Source organism: Gadus morhua, chromosome 20 (genome assembly GCF_902167405.1).
Source record: "Gadus morhua chromosome 20, gadMor3.0, whole genome shotgun sequence".
NCBI classification, from domain to species: Eukaryota; Metazoa; Chordata; class Actinopteri; order Gadiformes; family Gadidae; genus Gadus; species Gadus morhua.
This window is the reverse complement of record NC_044067.1, coordinates 5,230,682-5,255,313: the sequence shown is the minus strand read 5'-3', so window position 1 is coordinate 5,255,313 and position 24,632 is coordinate 5,230,682. Positions and strand designations below refer to the sequence as shown.

The 24,632-nt window shown below is 46.8% G+C and overlaps 1 protein-coding gene across 12 annotated transcripts in view; it reads left to right on the top strand.

The window, feature by feature from the left end:
- The first annotated feature begins 403 nt into the window (after positions 1 to 403).
- The window catches only part of stxbp5l (syntaxin binding protein 5L), a 123,126-nt gene continuing 98,897 nt past the window's right edge, over positions 404 to 24,632 (top strand). For all 12 annotated transcript variants that reach the window (XM_030343357.1, XM_030343352.1, XM_030343355.1 and 9 more), the window contains exons 1-2: positions 404 to 1,454; positions 14,846 to 14,943. In XM_030343357.1, the coding sequence (XP_030199217.1) occupies positions 1,290 to 1,454; positions 14,846 to 14,943 (263 nt within the window). In that variant the 5' untranslated portion in view covers positions 404 to 1,289. The remainder of the gene's footprint in view (positions 1,455 to 14,845; positions 14,944 to 24,632) is intronic.

Below are 24,632 nucleotides of genomic sequence, written 5' to 3'. Positions count from 1 at the left end.
ATGCAAGTCCGCTGCCTCGCTGTACAATAGGCGGGCTTCTTCGAAGCGCGCTATTTTTATTTGCACGTGTGAATGTTCTGCATTCTATCCCGTCCATCGACACAAACAATGCTTATTATTAAAAGCGATGGACACGGTTCACATTTTAGTTTATATTAAGGCCACATAAAACTGAAAAGCATATTAGAGTGTCACTCTTCGTTTTGGCATTGAGTGATTCTTGATGTGGAAAGCCAGAAACCTCCAGCAGCAGAGCGGAGTCACTGTAGCCCTCACTGTTGTTGATGTTTTTTTTTTGTTGGTTTAATTCATATGCTTCATTCAGTATTCTTTCATGTATAGCCCTCAGCCAATCACCGTCGAGGAAGGGCGGGGGAGAGACGAGGCGGGAGCGTCTCAGCACCACGCGCCGCGCCAGTCGCTCTCCACTGCAGCGAAGCGGCACAGAGAGAGAAAGAGAGAGGGAGATAGAGAGAGGAGGACTTGCGCCTACTTTCAGATGCCACATCCCCTTTTACTAAGGACACCTTTTGGTTGAGTTCCAGTGCCAGTGGTGTCGCTGTGCGCATCGATGGGTGATCCCGACTCAGTGGAGTCACACCGCGTCCCCCTGCATCGTCTGGTCAGAGTCCTTCCCCGCCACCTCCTCGTCTCCTCCTCCGCGTCTCTGTCCGGCTGCGGCGGCTCATCACTTCATCGCTTCTCCGCTGCCTGTAGGATTTGTTCCAAGTTCCGGACGTAGGACGGGCTAACTCTACTGTTTGGTTTCGTTAAAAAACGACTCTTTGTGGGCTGTGAGTGTGGTGGACCCGCAGAGGTTTCCGGCGGGTGTGCGTGCGTGAGGTGGGGTGGATCCAGAGGCGCACCAGAGCAATGAAGTTGAGCGGTTCCACGGAGCAGCGGTGCATGTTGTGATCGGCTCGTTAATTCAGTGTAGCCTACTGCTTCAGTCTGCTGGTTGATAGTTCGAGGCTGGTCGTCCGAGTAGATCGCGATTCCTTTGCCTACTTTTTGTTTATTAACAACGAGCCCAAGAGAAAGATGAAGACCCTTTATGACTTTTCACATTTGACTTAAGCAAGCGACGGAGAGACTTCTCGAAGCTGCACTACAGGAACCCTTCGACCCCCGTGCAGCCCACCTTGCCGACAACGAGTTGGCTAGTCTTCGATAATCGGTGTGTGAGTGTGGAGGGGGCGGGGATTACCGATCACAAACGGTAATCAAACGACCGCAGAACACACACCACACACATTTGAGGCTAGTGTTGGTCGTAACACGCGGAGACCATGAAGAAGTTCCGTAAGGTCCTAGACGGCCTGACCACGTCGTCCCCCGGAGGCACTCTGGGCTCCCCTTCCTACAGCAGTGCGGCTGGGACCCCCACTGCGTCTACTCCCAGGGAGATTGATGTCCAGGAGACGCTGGTCTCGGAAAACTTTCAGCTATGTAAGGTGAGTAACCAGTGTGATCTGTGATGGAGAGACGGGCCACGGTCTCTCTCAGTCCTCAGGAGCTGCAATGTGGACCAAGAGTCTGATCCTAGATCCGTCATATCTCCCTCCCGCTTCTTGCCCTGACATTAATATAATGTGTTAATGGTTGATCCAGATGTGAGCCTAAAGTAGGTGTTCCTAAATTCCAGGAGTTATCGGGTGAGTGAACTCTCCCTCTCCAAAACATATGTAACTCATTCCCACGAACGACAAACTTGAAGCCAATAACCGAAAGGAGCCTGGACAGGCTTCAGTCGTAAAGCAACGGTCGTGATTATTATGTCCCGTTGTTTTCCCATTGTTGTCTATCCTCCATAAAGCTACGGCTCCACGGCCATGTGTGCACAGCTTCTTGTTCTCCTGTAACGTGACTGTTCTGCACACCCAGTCACCATGTAAGAACCAGCAAGCCAGTCGGTATGCCCCCCCCCCACACACACACGCACGCACGCACGCACGCACGCGCGCGCACGCACGCACACACACACACACACACACACACACACACACACACACACACACACACACACACACACACACACACACACACACACACACACACACACACACACACATACATTCCCACTCCCAGCCGGTCTGTGCGTAGGATACGGGACGACTTGAAGTAATGGAAAGAGTTTCCCCGCGATAGCAAACGGGAGTTTCAAAGGAAGATAATGGAGGTGTCGATTGTAATAACCAGCGGTTCTTCCCAACCCAAGCTTCTTGAGACAGAAAGCCAGCAAGCCCCTCGGAGCGACCCTGCAGTGTTATCGGGCCGCTGATCATTTATCGTGGGGCTCTATTTATAGCCACCTCCGCGCCCATTGCAGCCCTGCTGGTGTATTTAGACCTGACTGCAGTGATAATTCTTCGCCTGGAAGAGAGTTGATTTTTTTCCCTCTGAATAATTGATTGAGGGGATGGATACAACGTTCTTTTGTGTGTGTGTGTGTGTATGGAGACACATTATTGAAGTGAGAAAGGCATGTTCGTTTTACATGAGCAGGAAATAATGGTGGGTGTGCGCGTGTGTGTGTGTGTGTTCATTAGGGTGGGCGTGTGATTTTTGTGTTCATAATGTGTGTGTGTCTGTCTGTGTGTTCATTATGGTGGGCGTGTGTTCATAATGGTGTTGCTGTATTTGTGTCGTGTGTGTTCATAATGATGGGTGTTTGTGTCTATGTGTTCATGATGGTCGGTGAGTATTTGTGTGTGTGTGTTCATAATGGGTTTTGTGTGTATGTGTGTACGTGTTCATAATGGTGTGTGTGTGTGCGTGTCTGTGTGTGTCTATAATGGGAGGGATGTGCCTGTGTGTGTTCATAGTGGGGTTATGTTAAAGCTATGTACCGTTGTGTCACGCTATATGGTAGATTAGCATCGGTTTCCATTGGTTTGCTGTCATAGCAATTGGTTCTCAGCAACATGGCACAACAAAAATAGCAACAACAATCAATGTAAATAAATCTGCATTTTTCTAACCAGGCCACATCGGGCCTCTGTCTCCTTTCCATATCCTTCCACTCTGATGGTGATGACAGCGAGCAGATAATTGAACAAGGTCAAGCTAAGAAGTACTGGCTATTCATTACAGCAACATCGATCGTGGACTCCTATAGATTGTCATAGACTTCACATCAGTGTTGCCTCACTCTCCATCTTCCGGACTAAAGACTTGCTTTCGGCATGTAAAAGTAACCCTTTCACTTCCACTCTCTTATAAAGCCACAAGGTATGTTGTTATTTTACACCGGCGATTTAGTTTTTAACGATAGATGGCATCATTAAAGCGCTGAATAACAGCTGTGGTAGTTTGTGAGTGTGTGGGAAGTGTCAGAATCCTGGCTGTCTCTCCTGTAGCAAGCACCGGCACATGACCCTTCCTCTGTCGAAGATGGAAAGGAGGAAAAGGGGATCGGATGAAGTATATCCAGGCATTCTTCTCCTCTCCCTAGGTGTTGCGGGAGATATAATAGGGGAAGCTTACAGGAGGATGAAACGGATTAGAGGGGAAGGCGTCTCTCCTCCTGAAGGATGGGAACTTTGTAGGGATGGCAGGGGGGGAGGGAGGAGGGTAGATCTCAGAGGAAGTGAACAACGTGTACCATTCGTTCACCTGTTTGTTCATTTATTTATCCACCTCCATCCATCCATCCTTTTTATTTGAACTACTAATGAGGGCCAAGACATCTAGATTTGTGCCCAGACATTTTTCGGAGACAGCGGGAGGTTTATGCGAATGACATATACCATTCATTCACCAGTTCATTCATTCTTCCTTTCACCAGTGTAGCACATCCATCCATCTCTCTTTTACTTGGCACTACTAATGAGGGGTCCAAGACATCTAGATTTGCGCCCAGAATATTGCCATCCATCCTTCCGGAGGGCATTATTTACAACCTGGAGGGATGCGTTTCATTACTGCAGGTATGAGTTCAAGGCCCCTCGCTCCTTTTTAAGGGGGTTGCGGAGGAAGGTAGCCGGAACCCAGCTGGCCCCCGGGAAAGAATGTGATTGTGTCTGATGGTCTCATTGTGTTTCACGGAGGGAAAAGATGACTAACGAAAAGCCTCTCTGTGGAAACAGGCGCTGCAGAGAACACATGCGCAAGGAAAGAGAGATGATTAAGTTACCGCCGCGTGGGATACACAGGAAGATCGTCACGTAGCGAAACGTGTGCATGATGAAATACAGACATTTCCAAACATATACGTGCGAATACTTTACGAGGAATATGTCCTGATCATCTGCCCCTGATGCTCTCCCTCACAGCGGCGCCACCTACGGGGTGAATGTACGCAAGGCGGGCGGCCATTAGGATATTTAGAGCTCATTTGTAAGGTCATGCTGTGGTGCTCACTGTGGCTGTACACGCTAGCCAGATGGTACGGCCTCCCGTTGGTTCAGGGTGTGAAGCCCTCACCCCCTAACGCTCCCCCCACTCAAGTGCATGGCAGGGAAATCCACGTCCTGTAGTAGCTCTGCCCGGTCCCCCCCCCCCCCCCCCCCCCCCACGGGTCACACAGCTACTCAAGCTGAGTGCAGAGTCGTGTTTGCAGTATTACCGGATCCGTCTGCACATATACCGTGTGCTGGTATTTAAGGCATTCCTGTAGAAATGAAGTGATTGGTTTACATGTAGCACATGGGGATATCTGTATTGCTTTCTCGATTATTTTGGTTTGTGCATAGACTATAAATTGCTGAGTGTTTTGAGCCTGGTAATGAGTTTTAAAAGCCCTCCGTTGGTCAAATGAGTCCAAAAGGATCATATCTAGCCTTAGTAGAACCAAATTGAATCTCGCTATCCTTTCAAGGACTCCTCCTGTGTGGCAAGTTTTTAATCTTTGGTAATCCTTTTGAGTTTCTTCATCTGAACTCCGACAGGCAATACCCTCTGCAGTGTCTTAGTGACTCACTCTCTTTCAATGAGACACTCTGAAGAGCTTTCTTTTTTCCCCAAGTTTGAGAGCGCTTGAAGATCAAAGTTGGGGGACGATAAGAGTGCTTCATCCCTCCGCCTCGAGTCCGTGGCTCTCCTTTCCTTTTATCTGCAGGCATCTCACGGTCGCCCGTGGGTAGCCGGTAATGGCCGGCCTCTTTGTAGAGATGATGACATTGCCGCTTATACCTTGATGTGGCTCAACACTCAAGGCGCGAAGTTTGCCACTCTCTGCTCGCTCGCCACCTCGGAGCGGTGAAACGGTGACTCAATCGTCGGGGTCGTAGCTGTGCCGCCATTAGCCAGGGGATGATGGTCTATACAGAGCTCAGGATCACTGAGAGAAAGGAGAAGATGCTGTGAAATCAAGCAAAGGACGAGTGAATTATCTGCTCCGGCGTTAACCCCTTCAGAGAGCAGACACAAGTGTAGGACGGTAACACACACATTGGAGCAGCATGGCGCCAAGTGTGGGTCTGGCACTCACCCACCGGCGAATCCATTCCAACATATGGCCCTGCTTCCGTCCTCGGTCTTTAAATACAGGCGGCCTGGTGGAAAACAGCTCCTGACATGCTGAAAGCAAATGAGCCTTAAGGTTTACTGTTTCGGTTTTGGTTTCGGTTAAGAGTCAACATTGCTTTGCTGGAGTGTGTTTCTTGTTTAAAATGACATTTTGCTGCATGAATGAATGAGGCACTGGCTGTCATTACCAGGGAGTGATACAATGTACACATTCACAGTCTGCATGAGTTCTACCGCCACTGATCCCCGCGGAGAGCTCGTCCAGAAGCGATGACATCATGCCATGCGAGGTCCACTGACAACAACAACAACAACAACAATAAATAATCACGTGCGGGGAAACGCATGGAGAAACAAATCCCATCATCTCTTCCATGTGAGGCGCCTAAGACTTCAGTGCTGCGGGTGCCTTGTTCCTCCCACCTCTAATGCTACTTCCTGTTGTCATGCCTCAGTTATGCCTAATGATGTTCCATTCCTGCCATTTCACCCACTCAGACGGAGAATATTGGGCGCTAACATAATCTGGTAACAAATGCTCTGAATTCACGCTCGTAACAATAGAGTTGCCTAGTTGTTGTATTGTACATTACCATTGTACATTACCTTCCTTGTTGAGGAGCATGTCTATATTGTCTGAGCTCAGAAGAAACATATTTTATGAAATACCGCATTATCGTATCACAATAACAATAACCTGCATATTTGGCACCCATAGAACACTAACCAGGATGATGGACCCCATGCTACAAACTTAACAAGCTACACACTCACTCACTCACTCACTCACTCACTCACTCACTCACTCACTCACTCACTCACACACACACACACACACACACACACACACACACACACACACACACACACACACACACACACACACACACACACACACACACACACACACTTTACTGTTGCATGCATATATGCATATATAGACTCCAGCTTCTCTGTCAGACTTAACACCATGTTTGATTGTGTGAGGCCACTGCAAACAACCACGCAATAATAACGCCACACACAAGGTAATTCATATAGTAGTAAACAAGGTCGTATGTATATACAAACGTCTGATCCGAACAGACACACACACACATGCATTTGAATACAAACGCACATACATAACACATGCTAATCTTTTTCCTACTGCTTGTGTATTGGTGGATGCATAATGTGTGTGTACCAAACAAGCAAACATGTGTAAGTAAGTGTGTGTGTGTGTGTGTGTGTGTGTGTGTGTGTGTGTGTGTGTGTGTGTGTGTGTGTAAATCAAGTAAGACACGCATGCATTTAAGGGTTAATTAGAGATCAAGATGAAATGAGCATTCGAGTCCATCTGCGGCTGCCTTTAAAGTGACCCCATGGTGACCTTTAGTCATCGGTATGATGAGCGCATCCCTCCCAGGGAACCCGGGAACAGCATCGGGACACCAACTGATTAACAGCCGTCTAAAAAGGCTTTTCAGGTGAATCACATCACTGTGTCTCCTCTGCTGTCGAGAGCCTAATTGGAACCTACTGTGTGTGTGTGTGTGTGTCTCTCTCTCTCTCTCTCTCTCTCTCTCTCTCTCTCTCTCTCTCTCTCTCTCTCTCTCTCTCTCTCTCTCTCTCTCTCTCTCTCTCTCTCTCTCTCTCTCTCTCTCTCTCTCTCTCTCTCTCTCTCTCTCTCTCTCTCTCTCTCTCTCTCTCTCTGTGTGTGTGTGTATAATATATATATATGTATGTGTATATATATCTATATATATATGCAGCATTCGTCATGACTAATGCCTCTCCATCTCCATCGTTGCTGCTACGGAGTCCCACATCTAACAACAGGTGGGAACATCAAGAAGGCTGTGGCGGCTTTCATGTACGTTCTGCCCCAAGGTGCTTTTCCCACTACACTGAGTGGAGAATGAAGTACGCTATCGGTGCTGTTGACACACCTCCCTATTACAGCCAATGGATGAGTAGGGCTTGAGCGTTATAGTTGTTGCTCAAGTGCACTATGGCAGGTTTGCAGCAGATGCATGTCAGCTTTTTAACAAGCTTAACACTGCATCAATGCTCAGAATGAGAATTATTGTCGATAGATGGATAAACACAGCTCTGGTCTTGTTAGGGCTTGTACCAATCTAACCTGATGGGACCGTCCGGATTTTTCACGGTTTTGTTGCACTATGAATTTCAATCTAGCCTTAGCTGAGCAGCGGCACTGAGTGGCCATGGCTGAACACAGCCATGGCCTTCTCTTCACTCTTTCCATTTCTGTTTGGTTTGGACGTAAAGCGAAACCAATGTCGTCTGAGGAAAGTCAATGCAGAATTCGGTTAATCTCGAATAAATGTGAAAGTAGCGTTGGATACAGGTAGCATGGCCGCCTTGATAATGCGGGCGTATAGTCTGGAAATGTCTTCCCTTTTTATCTTGTGTTAACATGGATAATGAAGGAGCTGGGTCCTTATGTTTTGAAGTAACTCCGGTAGAATCAATTCCTCTTGATTCCCTGAAGATCAGACCCAAACAAACCCCCGTCTCAGCGAACCCCAAACAACGGAACAAAGGATTATCCTCCGTAGCAGATAAATCTCTCTGTACCGTGCAGTCTGAGTTACTCACACTAGTACATCAATACCATCAAAGGTATTTTTGAGCACAACTCAAAATATCTCTCAAACTGCTTTATTTTGCTCTCATCTCCACAACAATTTTTCTCCCTGTCTTTGATTTATACATTGAACACTCCCAAACTCCCAGCAGCATCTGGGCTCACGCGACTGAGACACAGTACTACCTTTGAGTCTCATTTATAGGGGTCACGTTATCCCGGTCACAAGATTGCAGGGTTTTTTCCTCCACGTCCCCTATAAAACTGCACAACCATAAATAACATGCCAGGAGGAGTGCTCTCTTTCGGCTGGACGCCAACAGGTTGTGTGTATCTGAGTGTGGTAGTGTAGTTAGTCGTGTGTGTACCAGTTACGATAGGCGCAATGTATTTAACAACTGTCATTGTGCACTGCATTGTCTTTCTGCTGGGCGATAGCTATACTACATCAACACACACTCAACGCTCACGCGTGTGCTGGTGCACACGTGTGCACACGCGTGAAGATATTGGTGGCATAAGCCAGGGCTGCTCGTACTGGATATCAAAGCTGTTGGCAGGGCATGAAGGAGGGACCAACAGGGACTCACATGTCAGAAAGGTGTGTGAGGATGGATCTTTGGGGACAGGAAGGTTCACACGGCGCACTGATGTGTCTCTGTAAATGATGCATACATCGTGGTTATTTTTGGAGTCTTCCACCTTTTATTTTTTGTGCCTTTGTGTGTGTTTGTGTGCGTTTGGAGGGGGGGATGTCATGTTGTATGTCATACCTCCTACGCATGTGACACCTCAAAACAATATGAATATATGATTAAAAAGTAGTTCATTGCTCTTTTTGTATACAGTTCTGTTGAGTGAGTGTATTTATTCATTATGTATCGATGGATGAATCATGGAAAGCTATATAATGAGATGGATGGGCAGACGGATGGATCTTTAGCTAGATGAAGAGAGATGAATAGATCTCTAGCTAGATGGAGAGAGATGGATGGATCTCTAGCTAGATGAAGAGAGATGGATAGATCTCTAGCTAGATGGAGAGAGATGGATGGATCTCTAGCTAGATGGAGAGAGATGGATGGATCTCTAGCTAGATGGAGAGAGATGGATGGATCTCTAGCTAGATGGAGAGAGATGGATGGATCTCTAGCTAGATGAAGAGAGATGGATAGATCTCTAGCTAGATGGAGAGAGATGGATGGATCTCTAGCTAGATGGAGAGAGATGGATGGATCTCTAGCTAGATGAAGAGAGATGGATAGATCTCTAGCTAGATGGAGAGAGATGGATGGATCTCTAGCTAGATGGAGAGAGATGGATGGATCTCTAGCTAGATGAAGAGAGATGGATAGATCTCTAGCTAGATGGAGAGAGATGGATGGATCTCTAGCTAGATTAAGAGAGATGGATGGATCTCTAGCTAGATGAAGAGAGATGGATGGATCTCTAGCTAGATGAAGAGAGATGGATGGATCTCTAGCTAGATGAAGAGAGATGGATGGATCTCTAGCTAGATGAAGAGAGATGGATGGATCTCTAGCTAGATGAAGAGAGATGGATGGATCTCTAGCTAGATGAAGAGAGATGGATAGATCTCTAGCTAGATGAAGAGAGAGGGATCAGTAGATGGATGGATATATTGCTAGATAAAGGGACGATGATGTATGGGCCGATAGATCCATGGGAGGATGGATGGACAGATGGATGTGCCGCTGGATAAAGGGGGGACAGATGGATGGATAGGGGAATAGATAAGGGAGAGCTGGAATGTCTAAACACCACAGACTCGCTTGGCTTGTGGAGCGGTGTTGGTGCACCCCAGGGTGATGCTCTATTTATAGAAGTACAGGGTCTAGCCGAGAGAGAGAGAGAGAGAGAGAGAGAGAGAGAGAGAGACCATGGTGGAACACTGGCTTCTAGGGGTGTTAAGATACACTCTGCTCACGAGACGAGACAAGACACGATATTGGGTTCACGAGAACGAGACGAGATTTTAAGAAAACTAAAATGACAAATGATATGACTGGACCAACAGACTTTTATTTAACCAAGTCGCGCATGCATTTTGAAATTCTTTATTATAACTCTTTACATGCATGAAATTGAAACTAAAACTAAAATTTATAAAAGTTAAATTAAATTAAATAATTATCTTTTTTTCAATTGCAAACAATATTATGTGCAAAACCAAATCAAAGTACCCAAAATGTACTTTGATTAAAGGTATTCTTTTTCGTGGTTATTCAGCCTCTTCTTCTCCTCCGGAAAAACACGACCGCATTGCATTGTGGTATACGGGAATAACATGTAGGCTACATCGTATGTACACTCAAATTTTGGGTATTTTAGGTGCACTATATAGTGCATGAAATTAACCACTGAGAATTCGAACACCACTACAAAATGGCGAGCACCCTAAATAGTACACTATATCCGTGATAGGGAACGATTTCGAACACAGCTTATGGCTGCTTTCGATGCTTCCCCTGCTTCCCCTCCTTCTCCTCTTATTTTCCTTCTCCTTCTTTAGGTTCTGGCAGGCTAGATGTAGCAAAGGCGCATTACTGCCCCTGTCACACTGCCAAATTTGTACCGGGCGCGTCATCCATACGTAATCCATTCCAAACCTGCCTGTCAGCAGATGATCGCGTCGTCCGTAGCCGGGCAGGTTTCAAAAAACATTCGCGCTCATGTTGCCAAAGACGAAATAACATAATACAGTTAACGGATCGCTAGATAACACTTATTTTTACTTCATATTTGTATTGTATTTAATTGTTTGATCAAATTTAGCTAGTAAACTGAGTGTTTAAAGCGGGTTTCAAAAAAAAATCACGCTCATGTTGCCAAAGACGAAATAACATAATACAGAAAACGGATCTAGATAACACTTGTTTTTACTTTATATTTGTATTGTTTTTAATTGTTTAATCAAATTTAGCAAGTAAACTGCGTGTTTAAATCAGGTCAAGGACGAAATAGCACAATACAGATAACGGATCGCTAGATAGAAGGTTTGCGAATGTTCGTGAACCTTTCACGTCATTCGACGCGATCGTCCGTTGCCAGGCAACGGACGAAGCGATCATCTGTTGCCAGGCAGATTTGGAGTGGATTACGTATGGATGACGCGCCCGGTACAAATTTGGCAGCCGGTACAAATTTAGTGTGACACCCCCACAGGCGACAAATAGAAGTTCGGATAAATCACCAATCTCGCGAGACCGATTTTTAACGCGACGGGTAATATTGTCGAGTTTAATCTCGCGAGATCTCATGGCACGAGATCTCGTCACAACCCTACTGGCTTCCATACGACGCTTCATGCCTTTTATGTGTAAATTATGCAGTATATACTTCATCAATGTGGCGTCAACAATTTTATCGTGGGAATTTATCTTGTGTGAGATTGGCCACTTTTCTCCATCCCATATTTCCATGGGAAAACAAAATCAGCAAAAACATTTGGACCTGTAAGGATTTAATCTCCCAGCAGGGGGTTCATAATATATAAGATGTAGGGGCATGGACCCAACAACAAAATGTAATAATAATGTGCAGATGCACGCATAATCGACGCACAAACATACACAGAAGCCAAAACAGACCCTAAACATACACACACACATATATGTACAGCCACATACAGACAAACAGAAAGAGGGAGAAAATACGGCCTTGGCATCTTTGAAATATGCATGAGGAGCTCTGAGATTCTCCACGGTAAATGCATTTTTCATCCACTCCTCAGTGCTGTTGTATGTATATTTAATGGCCCTTTCCCTTCTGGGAGGTTCCTGGGCCCCTCATTTACAGACCCCAGCCATAGGAGCCCTGTGCTACTGTGGACCACTTAATGGAGCCCGCTGGTTCAAAGCTAGCACCTCCTCCTCTCTGTGTGTGTGTGTGTGTGTGTGTGTGTGTGTGTGTGTGTGTGTGTGTGTGTGTGTGTGTGTGTGTGTGTGTGTGTGTGTGTGTGTGTGTGTGTGTGTGTGTGTGTGTGTGCGTGCGCGGTTGAGCGATTGTATGCATACACTCGTACCTCCATGCATTCATGCATTGCATATTTCACCCAATATAAAATTACAATGATAAAGTTAATCATGAAGACAACCCCGCATTGTTGGCCTAGGTTGTCCGACCTGTGTTAACAAAGACATTTTGGAGTAAGACTGGGCCTTGTGGGAAATTCAAAAGACTTGATTTACGCTGTGTGGTGTTCCTTGAATATATAGATTACATTGTTTTTGCTGTGTGCGGTCTGGATTAGTACGCAAGTCACGACTCTCGCTTAAAATAGTGGTGCATAGTCTTGACTGTGTGTGTCCCACCGTGGTTCAGTCACTGTGTGTGTGTCTGTGTGTGTGTCTGTCTGTGTGTGTGTGTGTGTGTGTGTGTGTGTGTGTTTTTTGTGTGTCTGTGTGTGGTTGTGTGTGTGCATGTAAGTACAAAGGGTTTGAGAATTGGTAAACTGGACTCACAAATAATTAGAAACTCAACAAAGGCTCCGCACAGAAGGGTGCAAATTAAATGTGTGAGTGAGCTAGCGGGGGGGTGGAGGGGGGGGCGGGTTGGGTGGGGGGGGGGGGGGGCATGGGGTCTCTGTGGTAGTTGGGGGGCGGGACCCTGAGGAGGGGGTAGGCGTGCGGGTATGGTCGCTCTCAGACCAGTGAGTCATCAGGCTCAGACTGCAGGTTGAACTGCACCCCTTTACATTGAATGGGAATTCCCATTTCTAAATGCATTATGACAGTTAAAGCGGTGGCGTATTTGTTGTCCAGATTCCACTAAGGCTGAGTCAATCAATCCTTAATCGTATTTCCCTCTTCAATGGGAATCTTCAAATATTCTCTAATAATGTCTTAAATAGAAAAATCGACATTTGAAATTGCATTGAATTTTCTAAATAGTGACGTTGTTAAAGACACAAATATAGCACTGTCTATCTCAGCCGTCCATCAGAGATGTAGCCAATGTCAGCTACAGTGAAAGCATTGATTTTTCCTAAAATAGATCTGCCCTGTGTTAGCAAGGTGGCTATGCCACATGTTATTCATTAGGGCACTTTTTCTTCTCTGTTGCTGAAAAAGCATTGAAAAAAGAAGCCTGTTTCTTTTCTTTGTATTTAAATCAATAGAACAGAACAGTTTATCGGCGCAAATTCACTGAAGGGCTTAAAGGACCCTACTCGAATTGCGATTGATAACGCTTTTGAAAGATTTCCCCAAGCTTTTGTGGATGGCTGTATAGATTGTATAATGTTTAATTAACTACCAACCAAGCTAAGAAGCTCCATTCATTCCTATTCAAGTTGAAAACCCCTGGTAAGGCTCTTTCCTCAGCTCTTTTAAGCCATGAGTAATCTGTCCTCATGAAAACTAGGTCAAAAGGTAATGGGTGCCTAGTTTCTTTATTAGTTGTCTGTAAGAGATGGTCCACAATGGATGATTATTTCCCAATATCCATTATGTCTGTTTTTCTGCATTTAATTGGCCAAAAACGTATCTGTGGCTTCCTCTGATTGGTAGCTATTTCTTAGCCTTATTCTTTTAAATACAGATCCCCCCTTTGCTTGCAATGCTGGCTGCTCCTTCACCCTGGTAGAGTAGGAAGTGGATGGTTGTGATTCTACCACCGGGAAATCAGCACCACTGATGCTGGACAGCTCCTTGACAGCTCCTTTAACATTCCAGTCCGCAAGGCTCGAGATACGGTCTTCAATGTCATTCAGGAGACACTTTAACAGTACAACACACATCCGTCTAACTGAACATGTCTGAGAATACAGTCTTTGCTTTGGTTGTTTTGTTTGTAACGAGTTCAGATAATCTCATTTGACCACATGCAATACCCATTTTTGGCCAGAGGTGGCGATCACTGAGGTTTTGAACGCTATCCCCAAAAGCTTTGGTTCTCATGGTATGATCCTCAATCAAGACATGTTTTATTCATTCATCAGAGGACGAAAAAAACCCAACTGCAGATCAAGTTATGGTTAAAAAAACCCAAGCAGTGTTCTATAATACATCTGGGCGGTGTCCCTGTGATGCTGAGGCATCCCATTGCAGTCAGGGAACCATTCACAAGGTGTTGGAATGGTAAAGTGTTGAAAACCTTCTCTGGTGTGGGCTCGGTGAAACTGGGTTAAACCTCTGTGGGGAACCCAGGGGAGGGAATCCTGCTCTGCCGTAGCCAAACCGGCTGACAGAGATACCCTTGAGCAAGGATTTAATCCCTAGATTTCATCTGTATTGCAACATAGTGCAAAGAGTCAAAAGGGTGCCTGAAGCCAGGATCTGTACGTGTGCGTACCCCTGCACCAACTATACCGTCGTACTTTTGTTCACCCCGGTGTCTCCTGAGAAGCGAGCTAGATAAAGACCCTTTTATTCAAAACTCTCACGGCTGAAACATTCAACTTTGTCAGCATTTTCCTTTACCTCAGCCATGGAGTTTGAGGCAGTTATTCATTTATTAAACATCAGACCATCGAAACAAGGTGGGCGGGGGGGGGGCCGCCTGAGTGATATCATAAACAACGAAGTGCGACGCACACCAGAGCTAGCTGATAAATTAAACGTGTTTTATGTGACGTGTTATAATATGACGTACGGCGAAAGATATTGCACAGGTTTTCCCATCAATGCTTGGTTCCAAATAGGACCTAGGAAGCAGAATTTGAAGAAAATGCTTATTCATCAGCAGAGACGGGGGAGGGGAGATGAATTCCCTCTCGGAAAACGAAAGTGACTTTCTCTCCCTGTTCTATTTGTGTCGCAGACGGTGCGCCACGGCTTCCCCTACCAGCCCACGGCGCTGGCCTTTGACCCCGTGCAGAAGATCGTGGCCATCGGATCCCGAACCGGAGGCGTACGGATGTATCCTTTGCTTCATCGCTTCCAAACCCCCCCCCCCCCCCCCAGCCAACCCCCCCAGCCTCCCATCTTTCCTAGCTCCTATGTCCCTTCCTCCCCCCTCCTCCCGACGGTTGTCAAAGAGGTAAGTGTCATCTGAGCCCACCCCTTCTTTCCAAGTGAAGACATCAAGACACAGGTTGTCATAGTCACCCCAAGAGGGCCTTGCGGTGTGGCTTGTGGTGCGAGGTGTTGTTGGAAGATTGCATCAGCAGCCATTGCAGTGCCAGGGATGAGAGCGATGCTAGTCAGCTAGCTATGGTGACTTGTGTATAACTCTTAAGCCGTCCCGTTGGGGATTGAGTCAGCGGCGCAGTATAAAGGAGGTGCTCCGTACCTGTCTGTCTGTCTGTCTGTCTGTCTGTCTGTCTGTCTGTCTGTCTGTCTGTCTGTCCAGTTACTGTCCCTCTTTAATGAAATACCTGCTCCTGAAGTTCAGGCTTGTGGAAGGAATCCCTGAGGGATTCCGCTTCAGTGTTATGCAGATCGCACACACACACACACACACATACACACACACAGACACAATCGCGTACACACACACACGCACACACACACACACACACACACACACTATGAAGTGATTTCTTCCTTGTCCTCTCGCTGTCTCTGTTCCATGGAGCCTTTTGATCCACCGCTGCTTCTCCGTCTCTCCTCACCCTGTCCCTGTTCGGTTGTTTTTTTCCCCCTGCCTTTCAGTTTCCCTTTCATTTCATCATGCTGCTGCCTCTCCTTCGCCCTTCACCCTCTCATTCAGAGCGATCGGGGGGCTTCTCCTGAGCCCCTCCGAGGCAGCTGCCACTCATCTTCTCTCTCCCCTGCCCCGGCTCTCTTTAGCTTTATATTTTTTCCTCTGTCCCCTTTTCACGCACACACATGCATACACACACGTACACTCGTGTACGCTTTGTCGCTCTCTCGCTTGCTATCTCTTTCACTCTCTCGCTTGCTCTCTATCTCTTTCACTCTCTCTCTCGCTCGCTATCTCTTTCACTCTCTCTCTCTCGCTCGCTATCTCTTTCACTCTCTCTCTCGCTCGCTATCTCTTTCACTCCCTCTCTCTCGCTCGCTATCTCCTTCACTCTCTCTCTCTCTCTCTCTCTCTCTCTCTCTCTCTCTCTCTCTCTCTCTCTCTCTCTCTCTCTCTCTCTCTCTCTCTCTCTCTCTCTCTCTCTCTCTCTCTCTCTCTCTCTCTCTCACCCACACAAGTTCAGAGAGAGCAGTCATCCTTGTCTCTTTAACCAGGTCACCGCTTCCAAAGCCAGCAGGCGTCTCCAGTAGCTAGATGAGTATAGATGACCTCCACCACCGGCATCACCCCAGATGAACCCTACACCACCACCACCACACTGTCTCTGTGCCTCTGCTCCGCCCAGTGTGGAGGACTCAAGGCGGTACCAAGCCTCTCAATTTCTCTTCTGTCAGCTATGTCTGGTCTGGGAATATAGAGTGTGCGTCTGCCTGCTGTACCAGCACATAGAGCTTCGCAAGAAATATATATTTTGTTCCTGTAAAGAAACCGGTATTGATTCCCGGGGAGCTCCCAAGTTAAATATTCAGATGCCGCTATTGATCGGTCTGCGTAGTTCAGTGTGTGCGTGTGGACTGCTGTGGGAGTCCTCGTGGGTTCATTATGCTGTGTGTGTGTGTGTGTGTGTGTGTGTGTGTGTGTGTGTGTGTGTGTGTGTGTGTGTGTGTGCGCGCATGTGCCCCTGTTTATTTGTGTGTGTTCATCTGCAAGTGAAGGAGTGATCAATATGTGTTCTGAATAGATCTCAGAACCAACTCCCGCTTATGCAAGGGGAGTTTAACTTTATTCCAAGATTTCTATCGAAGGCTAAGCCGTTCCTCTTGGTTATCCCTGTTGACGCAGCTAGCAGGCTATTACAACTGGAGGAAGCGTGGGCCAGTTGGGCCAATTAACACGTTTTTAATTACTGACAAATATTTACTGACGCCTACACTTTTTTTTTTCTTGTCGATGCAGCCATTTTGTGTTTGTGTTGCTTCACTCCCATAATAATAGATCCAAACTTGAAATTTAACTGTGTGTGTGTGTGTGTGTGTGTGTGCGTGTGCGTGTACGTGTGTGGGTGTGTGTGCGTGCCCATGCGTGTGTGCGTGCGAGTGACACAATGACTAGTAGGAGTGACTTGGAAACGTTACAAGGGATCTCCGAAGCGATGTTGTCACGGCTAACCCAGATGTGTGGAGGTGAATGGAAACACAGGTGGGGGGAGGGGAACATAGTAAGGATGGGAATAAGGAAACAAAACATGGAAGGAAAGCAATGAAGGAAATAAGGAAAGAAAGAGGAAGGACATAAGGAAAGGAAGCATGAATGAAGGGTGGGAGGAAAGAGGGAGGGCTGGAAGTAGGAAAGGTAGAAAGAAATGAGGGATGTGAAGGAAGGAAAGTCGGAGGAAAGCAGCGATAGGAAGTAAGTACGAGGCCTAACTCTCGGCGAGCAGTGATGCGGTAAAACTCCACGCGGGTCAAACCCAGTTAACCCGGAACGTGTTTACTACGGGGTAGTAAACAAGCTGTCCCCCGCGGACGTCTAAGGGGGGGGGGGGGAGGTGGTCTCTGTGTCTCTGTTCGGTGGATACTAGTGGTGGTCACATCCCACTGACCCACATCATCATCACATCATGCTGGCTCTCCGTCGCCAGCCCAGTGGAAAGTGATGAGGCCCGGGGCCAGACGACGACCACGACGGTGGTGGTGGTGGTGGTGGTGGTGGTGGATGGTGCAGAGAGGGATGATGTCAGCAGAGGGAGGGGCCGGGGACCGCTGGCTGGTGCAGCACGCTGGCACCAGGGCACTCTGCAGTGGGCGCTCAGAGTCCACCCCATCCCTGCCCACCCATGCAGCTCCTGAGTGTGTCGGGAGATGGTTTATTGTTGCTTATATATATATATATATATATATTTGGTGGTGTTGAGTGAAGAGAGACATGACAGCAGGTTGAATGGGACGAACCTGGGCTCCTACCCAGGAGAGAGAGAGAGAGAGAGAGAGAGAGAGAGAGAGAGGGAGAGGGAGAGGGAGAGAGAGAGAGAGAGAGAGAGAGAGAGAGAGAGAGAGAGAGAGAGAGAGAGAGAGAGAGAGAGAGAGGTTTTTCTCTCATCTGTGCACGTGCCCACATGGGTGTGTAGACTACTCTGTGTGTGCGTGTGTTTATTCATCTGTGTATGTGTCCCTCGGACAGGGCTGGAGGCCTCCACCCTTGTGCTCGGACGCTGTGCAGCCAAAGTGAATCCCTTTTCAATAAAGGCCTCTGGTAATGGAATCGTAGGCATGCCTGATAGACAGTCACTTCTCATCGCAGTCCATCAGCACACACACACTGCACAGCCCCGACAAGACGGTCAGACAGGAGTGAGAGTGAGGGGAGAGAGACAGAGGGGAGAGAGAGTAGGGTAAGAGTGTGGTGAGAGGCTGAGAGTATGTCAAAAAGGGCCTATACAGAATACAGATAGAACAAAGGGACAGGCAGATGAACTAATCGATGCAGCTCGATTGTTTTGTATCCCTTTTTGTATCCATCTATCTTTTGATCAATCGATGGATGATTGATCCATGTTTAAATGGATACACAACAAGCGATCATCAGATATGCATATGTAAACACGAATCCAGCGATATAGCATCAATACTATTAACACTTTAACATAAATTCCAAATATCTAAGGATATTGTCTCTCTCTCCCTCTTACATACTCTCCCGGTCTGTCTCTCGCTCCGTATTTACTTCTGTGCCCATGCGCTACTACACCTTCGAACAAGGCCTTTCTAGTCAAAGCATGCAGGCTCCAGTTGTGTCTTGGTCCAGTCCACAAGCTAGCTAAATACTGCGCTAGCATTCATTCACTCACTCCCTCTCTCAAGCACACGGCGAAGTAAAGTGGTCGGCGATAAGTATTTATTTTTATGTCGGTGCAGAATAATTAATTGCGTGCTAATACCATTGACCTAGAATAAAATAGGCCAGACAGACAGCCCATAGTGCTTTGTATACCAACGGCTGTCTACGCAGTTTTGTCGACTTATAATTATGTTCACCAAGTGTGACATTCTCTGAGTTCTCATTGTCTTTCTTCCGTGCAATCATCGCAAAATAAGTTAGCTCTTACATCAGTGCCCATCTGTCTTCATGAACTATTTAATAACACAATTCTGGGAAGTATCGCTCAAGATTCTGTTCTGCAATTGATAGTCATTGGAGGCTACTACCAACCAAGGCAGTGTGAGGGATTGGCTTCTGGGCTTTAATAAGAGAGACACCAACCCTTTATTCTTAATTACTACTTGCTGCAAAAAAAAAAAAAGCAAAAAAAAAAAAAAAAAAGCTAATACAGCTGCCCTTTTGAAAAGTTGAGTAAGTTGAGTCAAACGGTGCAGCATATGCTTCGGCATTCGACCCTGGCTGCGTTATAAAGCCATTATGTAGCATAAAGGTGACATATTATACCACCAGGTGAGTGTGTGATTTGCCGTTAGAAGCCGGTTTGTAAATCTCCCTCTTCTAACACCACATGTGAGTGTGTCCACCTAGATGTGTGGCAGATAGATGAGCAACGTTTGCTACAGTCCACTGGGTAGGCTGGTAGACTGATCTATCCAGCAGCACACTTCTAGTTCGACACGCCCACTTGTGATTTCAGGGTTTCAAGAGCTTGTAATGAATGTGATCCCATTTTCACTTCTGATGGTATAATGCGTCACCTTTAAAAAAACGTGGTTCAAGTTTTTAATACCCTGATACATTTCCATCCATTGTGTGAGACTTTTGAAAGGAATGGAATATGTCGTATTAGATTACATGATTTCAAAGACTGCCTTTTGAGTGCTATTAAGTGGCGGATATGGAAAGAGGTGTAATTATCCTTTTAATATTTAGAATATCCAGGTGCATACAGGAAAGTGTGGAAGGTTCTTGTTTTTGACAAGAAAGAGAATGATGCCGTCATTAGATCTAGAATTGATGTGCTTGCATGTCTTAAAGACATTTGAAGGTAAGTAACGCATCATCCCTGATTGTTAGGGACTTCTTGTGTGGCTCTTTGATGTCTTTTCTAACAGTTGCATAACTAGAAAGCATCAGTGCACAATACATCGAAATACGACCCAGTCCATTAAATATGTCTGCACCAGACTGATGGCAACAGCAGGGAAAAATCAATACGCAGGAAGATGATTCACAGTGTGTCACCGTAAAATATCCCCATCCTCTTTGTTAGTACAGGCAGAGTCTGCCGATGCTAAGATTAGCAGCTAGCACGGGTACATGTGTCTGCTTCAACAACTGTGTGTGTATGTGCTGCAACATTAGCTTAGCCCTGCACAACTGCCACGCCCACACCCCCTTTCACATACACTTTCTTGTGTGTTTTTCATTTGCTTTTGATCAGCCTCATCAGCATGCCTCTCTTGCCTCCACAACAGCCTGCTTCACCTTGCAATGGTCGATCAAGGCGTCCTCTGGTTGCGTGTTGTGATTTGATATTGCTGCGGTATGTGGGGTCAATATCGCGCTGACTTCATTAGTGAGGTGGGAACCTTTTTTCTAAGTGCGGCTGAAACGGAAAAGCCCTGTCGCCATTATCGTGTCAACAGAAACGTCAACAGATGGATCACGTTTAACGTATTATGCACTGCGGTCGCACCATGTCACCGGCTGCTTCGACGGTGTGAGCGCGCCTGCCGACATATTGAATGTTTCTGTGCACAGCGGGGCCGGATCCGTGGGTTCTGCCACAGAACTCCCATGAGCGACGGCATCGCGGGTACGTTTGTGAGGTCGCTGTGCATCTTTCTGCGCTTCTCCCTCTGCAAAGGATAGGATGGGAGCGGGGCAATGAGGGAGCTCTGGATGAAAGTGAAACAGCTGACCAGCAGGGGATACAGCATGCGGCGCTGAGATTCACTGACGGGAATTAAAAGGCATCATGGCAGGCTATGACCAACACGAGAAGACGGAGAGCCGAGCCATTCATATGCAGGAGGCCTATATGTACTTCATCTTTTGTGCACGAAAAACCCATCCTCACTGAGCTAGCTTTCAGGCTCTGCCCTCACTAAGTACGGATACTAAGCACAGACGGTTACTTAGCACGGACGCATACTTAGCATGAAGGGGTTCTTGGCATGTTAGGGTACTTGTCATGGTTACTATGGTTACGAAGCCTATGCTGGTTTGATAATGGATACACTAATAGCCTCTTAGCGCTGCGCAGGCCCTTTGCAGTTTTTTGGCAAACTAGTGGGTTCTGAGACCCCTTTTTACTCTTGGGAAATGGTCAACGCCCAAACTACTGACCTGGGGTTAACTGCCTTTTCAGCTTTGACGGGAAAGTTCTATAGTAGACTTTAATTTAGACGTGGGTATTATACAGTATAGTTACAGAAAGACACACAGGTGAGAGGACGATAAGCTTGGACAGTGGCCTGCTTTATTTTTTAATGCAAATCACAGCTCTTCCCTATTGTTAATCGTGTCCTCAACCGTATGCCTGGGGCTCCTTCCCCCCCCCCGCCACCCCCCCCCCAACCCCCCAGCCCCCCGGACTCATTCAGACACAGCGCCCCTCACGGGAGTGACCTCTGGCCCGGCCCCTCTATGGATCTCCAATAATGAAACCAAGAGAGAGAAAGAATATCAGACTGAAATCCCAAAGTCTCTTTTCTCCATCTCCACCAACTGTTTTCTTCTGTTCTTTTGAGAGCTTTCATAGATCCTTATCTGTCCATCTGTCCATCTGCCTCTCTCTCTCTCTCTCTCTCTCTCTCTCTCTCTCTCTCTCTCTCGCTCTCGCTCTCGCTCTCTCGCTCTCTCTCTCTCTCTATGTTGTCTCTCTGATCTATCCCTGTCATTCTCTCTCTAGAATCAGTTCAGTTGGAAAACACAGACCATGCCAGCACAAATTACCATCTATTAGCATTATAACCCTCTCCCCAATCACATCCTGTGTGTTGTCCCTCTGTCGAACTACCATGGACTCCTCATTCTCTCTCTAGTATTAATAAGAAGAATTCATCACATTTAGATCATGTTTTTTTCAAGGCACTCAAAGCCTGTAACATAGTGAGCATGCGTGCAAAGTATAATTTTTATGTCGCGCATCCGTCCGACTTATTTTAAAACCAAATGAATACTTGACCGATTCGGCCAATGATTGTATGTTTGAGATAGGGTGAGATTATGTGTGCGTGGGTTTGTGTGTGTCTGTTTGCATGGATGAAAGTGCATTCATTTAAAGATGGACACCACAGACAACAGCCACGGAAGAACAGCCCGACTAAAACGCTGGGCTTTCAGCTGCTGCGACCGTAGGCCTGACCGCTTCTTCCAGCAGGTCACATGATGCGCGCGATGGCTATCTTAATGGAGGTGCTACAAAGGTTGCCATTGGTTGCCAGGGTTTATTGAATTAGACGCCGCTGCTGTCTTTACCCATACGCTTCCATCCCGAGCAATATTAACCCGATTGATTTATTTGATTCGTTCTAAGTCGGGTTTAGGAGGGCGGATGGGGCCAGACCCCTTCCCCCTGTCCCCTTCTGTGGGCAGCATAGGGGGGGCTACAGCCCTGCTCCACGTAGCCCACCTCCCCCAAGGCGTCCATCTCTACCCCCCCGTCTTATTGGCTGGTGCTTCACGCGAGGAGGAGGAAAGGTCAGCAGGCTAATAATAGGAACACTCGGCGAATTCATGGGAGGAAGGAATTACCATTAAATGGATGGCTTGTGTGTGTCTGTGTGTGTGTGTGTGTGTGTGTGTGTGTGTGTGTGTGTGTGTGTGTGTGTGTGTGTGTGTGTGTGTGTGTGTGTGTGTGTGTGTGTGTGTGGGGGTGTGTGTGTGTTTGTGCGAGGGAAGGGCTTGTGTTTGTGAGAGGAATGCTTGCATTGGACCAACCATGTGTTTATATGACGTATATATTTAGTGCCTTCACTGACAGCACTGAAGACAGGCAGACGAGCGATTTGGCAGCATGGTTTATACGCCCCTTACTAATATATTTTTACGGGTCGGAGACTTCCCTGAAATTGCACCGAATGTGTCGGTGTCTATATGATTCTGCCTGGACTCTGACAGAAAAAACGGACAACTGACAATTTCAGTTGTCAAAACCTCCGCAAATCACACTTTCGTGAGATGTTTTTACCCCGGTCAGTCGACGGCCATTTGTTCCCCAGCTCTTTCATTCCTCTTCACTTTGATATGAAAGGAAGAATCTGAAAAATCCGCCAGCCAATCTTTGTTCAAGGGTTTAAAAATAAATAAAGAATATGTTCATTAAATTATTCTTATCTAATCAAGCATCGGCTGTTTGGTGGAAAGACAGACAGAGAGACAGACCTAGACAACAAACATAATTCACACTTTCTGCTCGGGGAAAGAGAGCAGGCAACGAGCTTCTCAGGAAAGATGCACTAAAGCTGAGAGGTTTGAGAGAGACAAAGGAGGATAATGATTTTATGAAAATGGCAAAAGGATGAGATTCAAAAGACACGGTTCCATGTTTTGTCGAGACGCCCACCCAGTCAGGCGAGAGGGCGCGTATGTTTTGCTAGAAGCAGCGGTCCTAATTATGCAGACAAGGCCACCTTCACTGTTTTCTTCAGCATGCATTTAGCTGCAATGGTTATTAATCATTTTAAATAACCTGATTGGAATTGTTTTGTCTCTCTCTCTCTCTCTCTCTCTCTCTCTCTCTCTCTCTCTCTCTCTCTCTCTCTCTCTCTCTCTCTCTCGTTCCACGCCTCTCTCTCTGTCTCTCTCTCTCTCTCTCTCTCTCTCTCTCTCCACATCGCTCTCTCTCTCTTTCTCTCTCCACGTCTCTCTTTCTCTCGCTCCACGCCTCTCTGTCTCTCTCTCTCTCTCTCTCTGAACGTCTCTCTGAACGTCTCTTTCTCTCTCTCTCTCTCTCTTTCTCTCTCTCTCTCTCTGAACCTCTCTCTCTCTCTCTCTCTCTCTCTCTCTCTCTCTCTCTCTCTCTCTCTCTCTCTCTCTCTCTCTCTCTCTCTCTCTCTCTCTCTCTCTCTCTCTCTCTCTCTCTGAACGACTCTCTGAACGTCTCTCTCTCTCTTTATCAGCCGTTCTTCTGTCTCGGCCTCCCTCAAAACTTTACTAAAGGGTGATCCATGTGAATGAAGAAAAGCGTGGCTTTGATGAATCGAGGTCAATCCATTCATCCCAGCATCATTGCAAACTGCAATGTTATTTGCAAAATTGTAATTAGTTGCACTGCCAGTCCAATGTGACGAGAAATCTCAATGTCTTTAAGTAGATCTGATCACATGCCATAGTGAATTATAGAACGGATTACATACAGGCCTGTTGGCTTTGTCTGAACAGACACACAGACACACACACACACACACACACACACACACACACACACACACACACACACACACACACACACACACACACAGACCCACATACACACACACAGGCACACACACACACACACACGCACACAGGCACACAGAAACACACACACACACGCACACACACACACACGCGCGCGCTGTCTATGCCGTGACGCTTTGTTGGAGGGACCAACCCCTTTGTGTGTGTGTGTGTGTGTGTGCGTGTCGTAAAGTGAGCAGACAGATCTAACGAGCACATAAAAAAGCAAGACTAT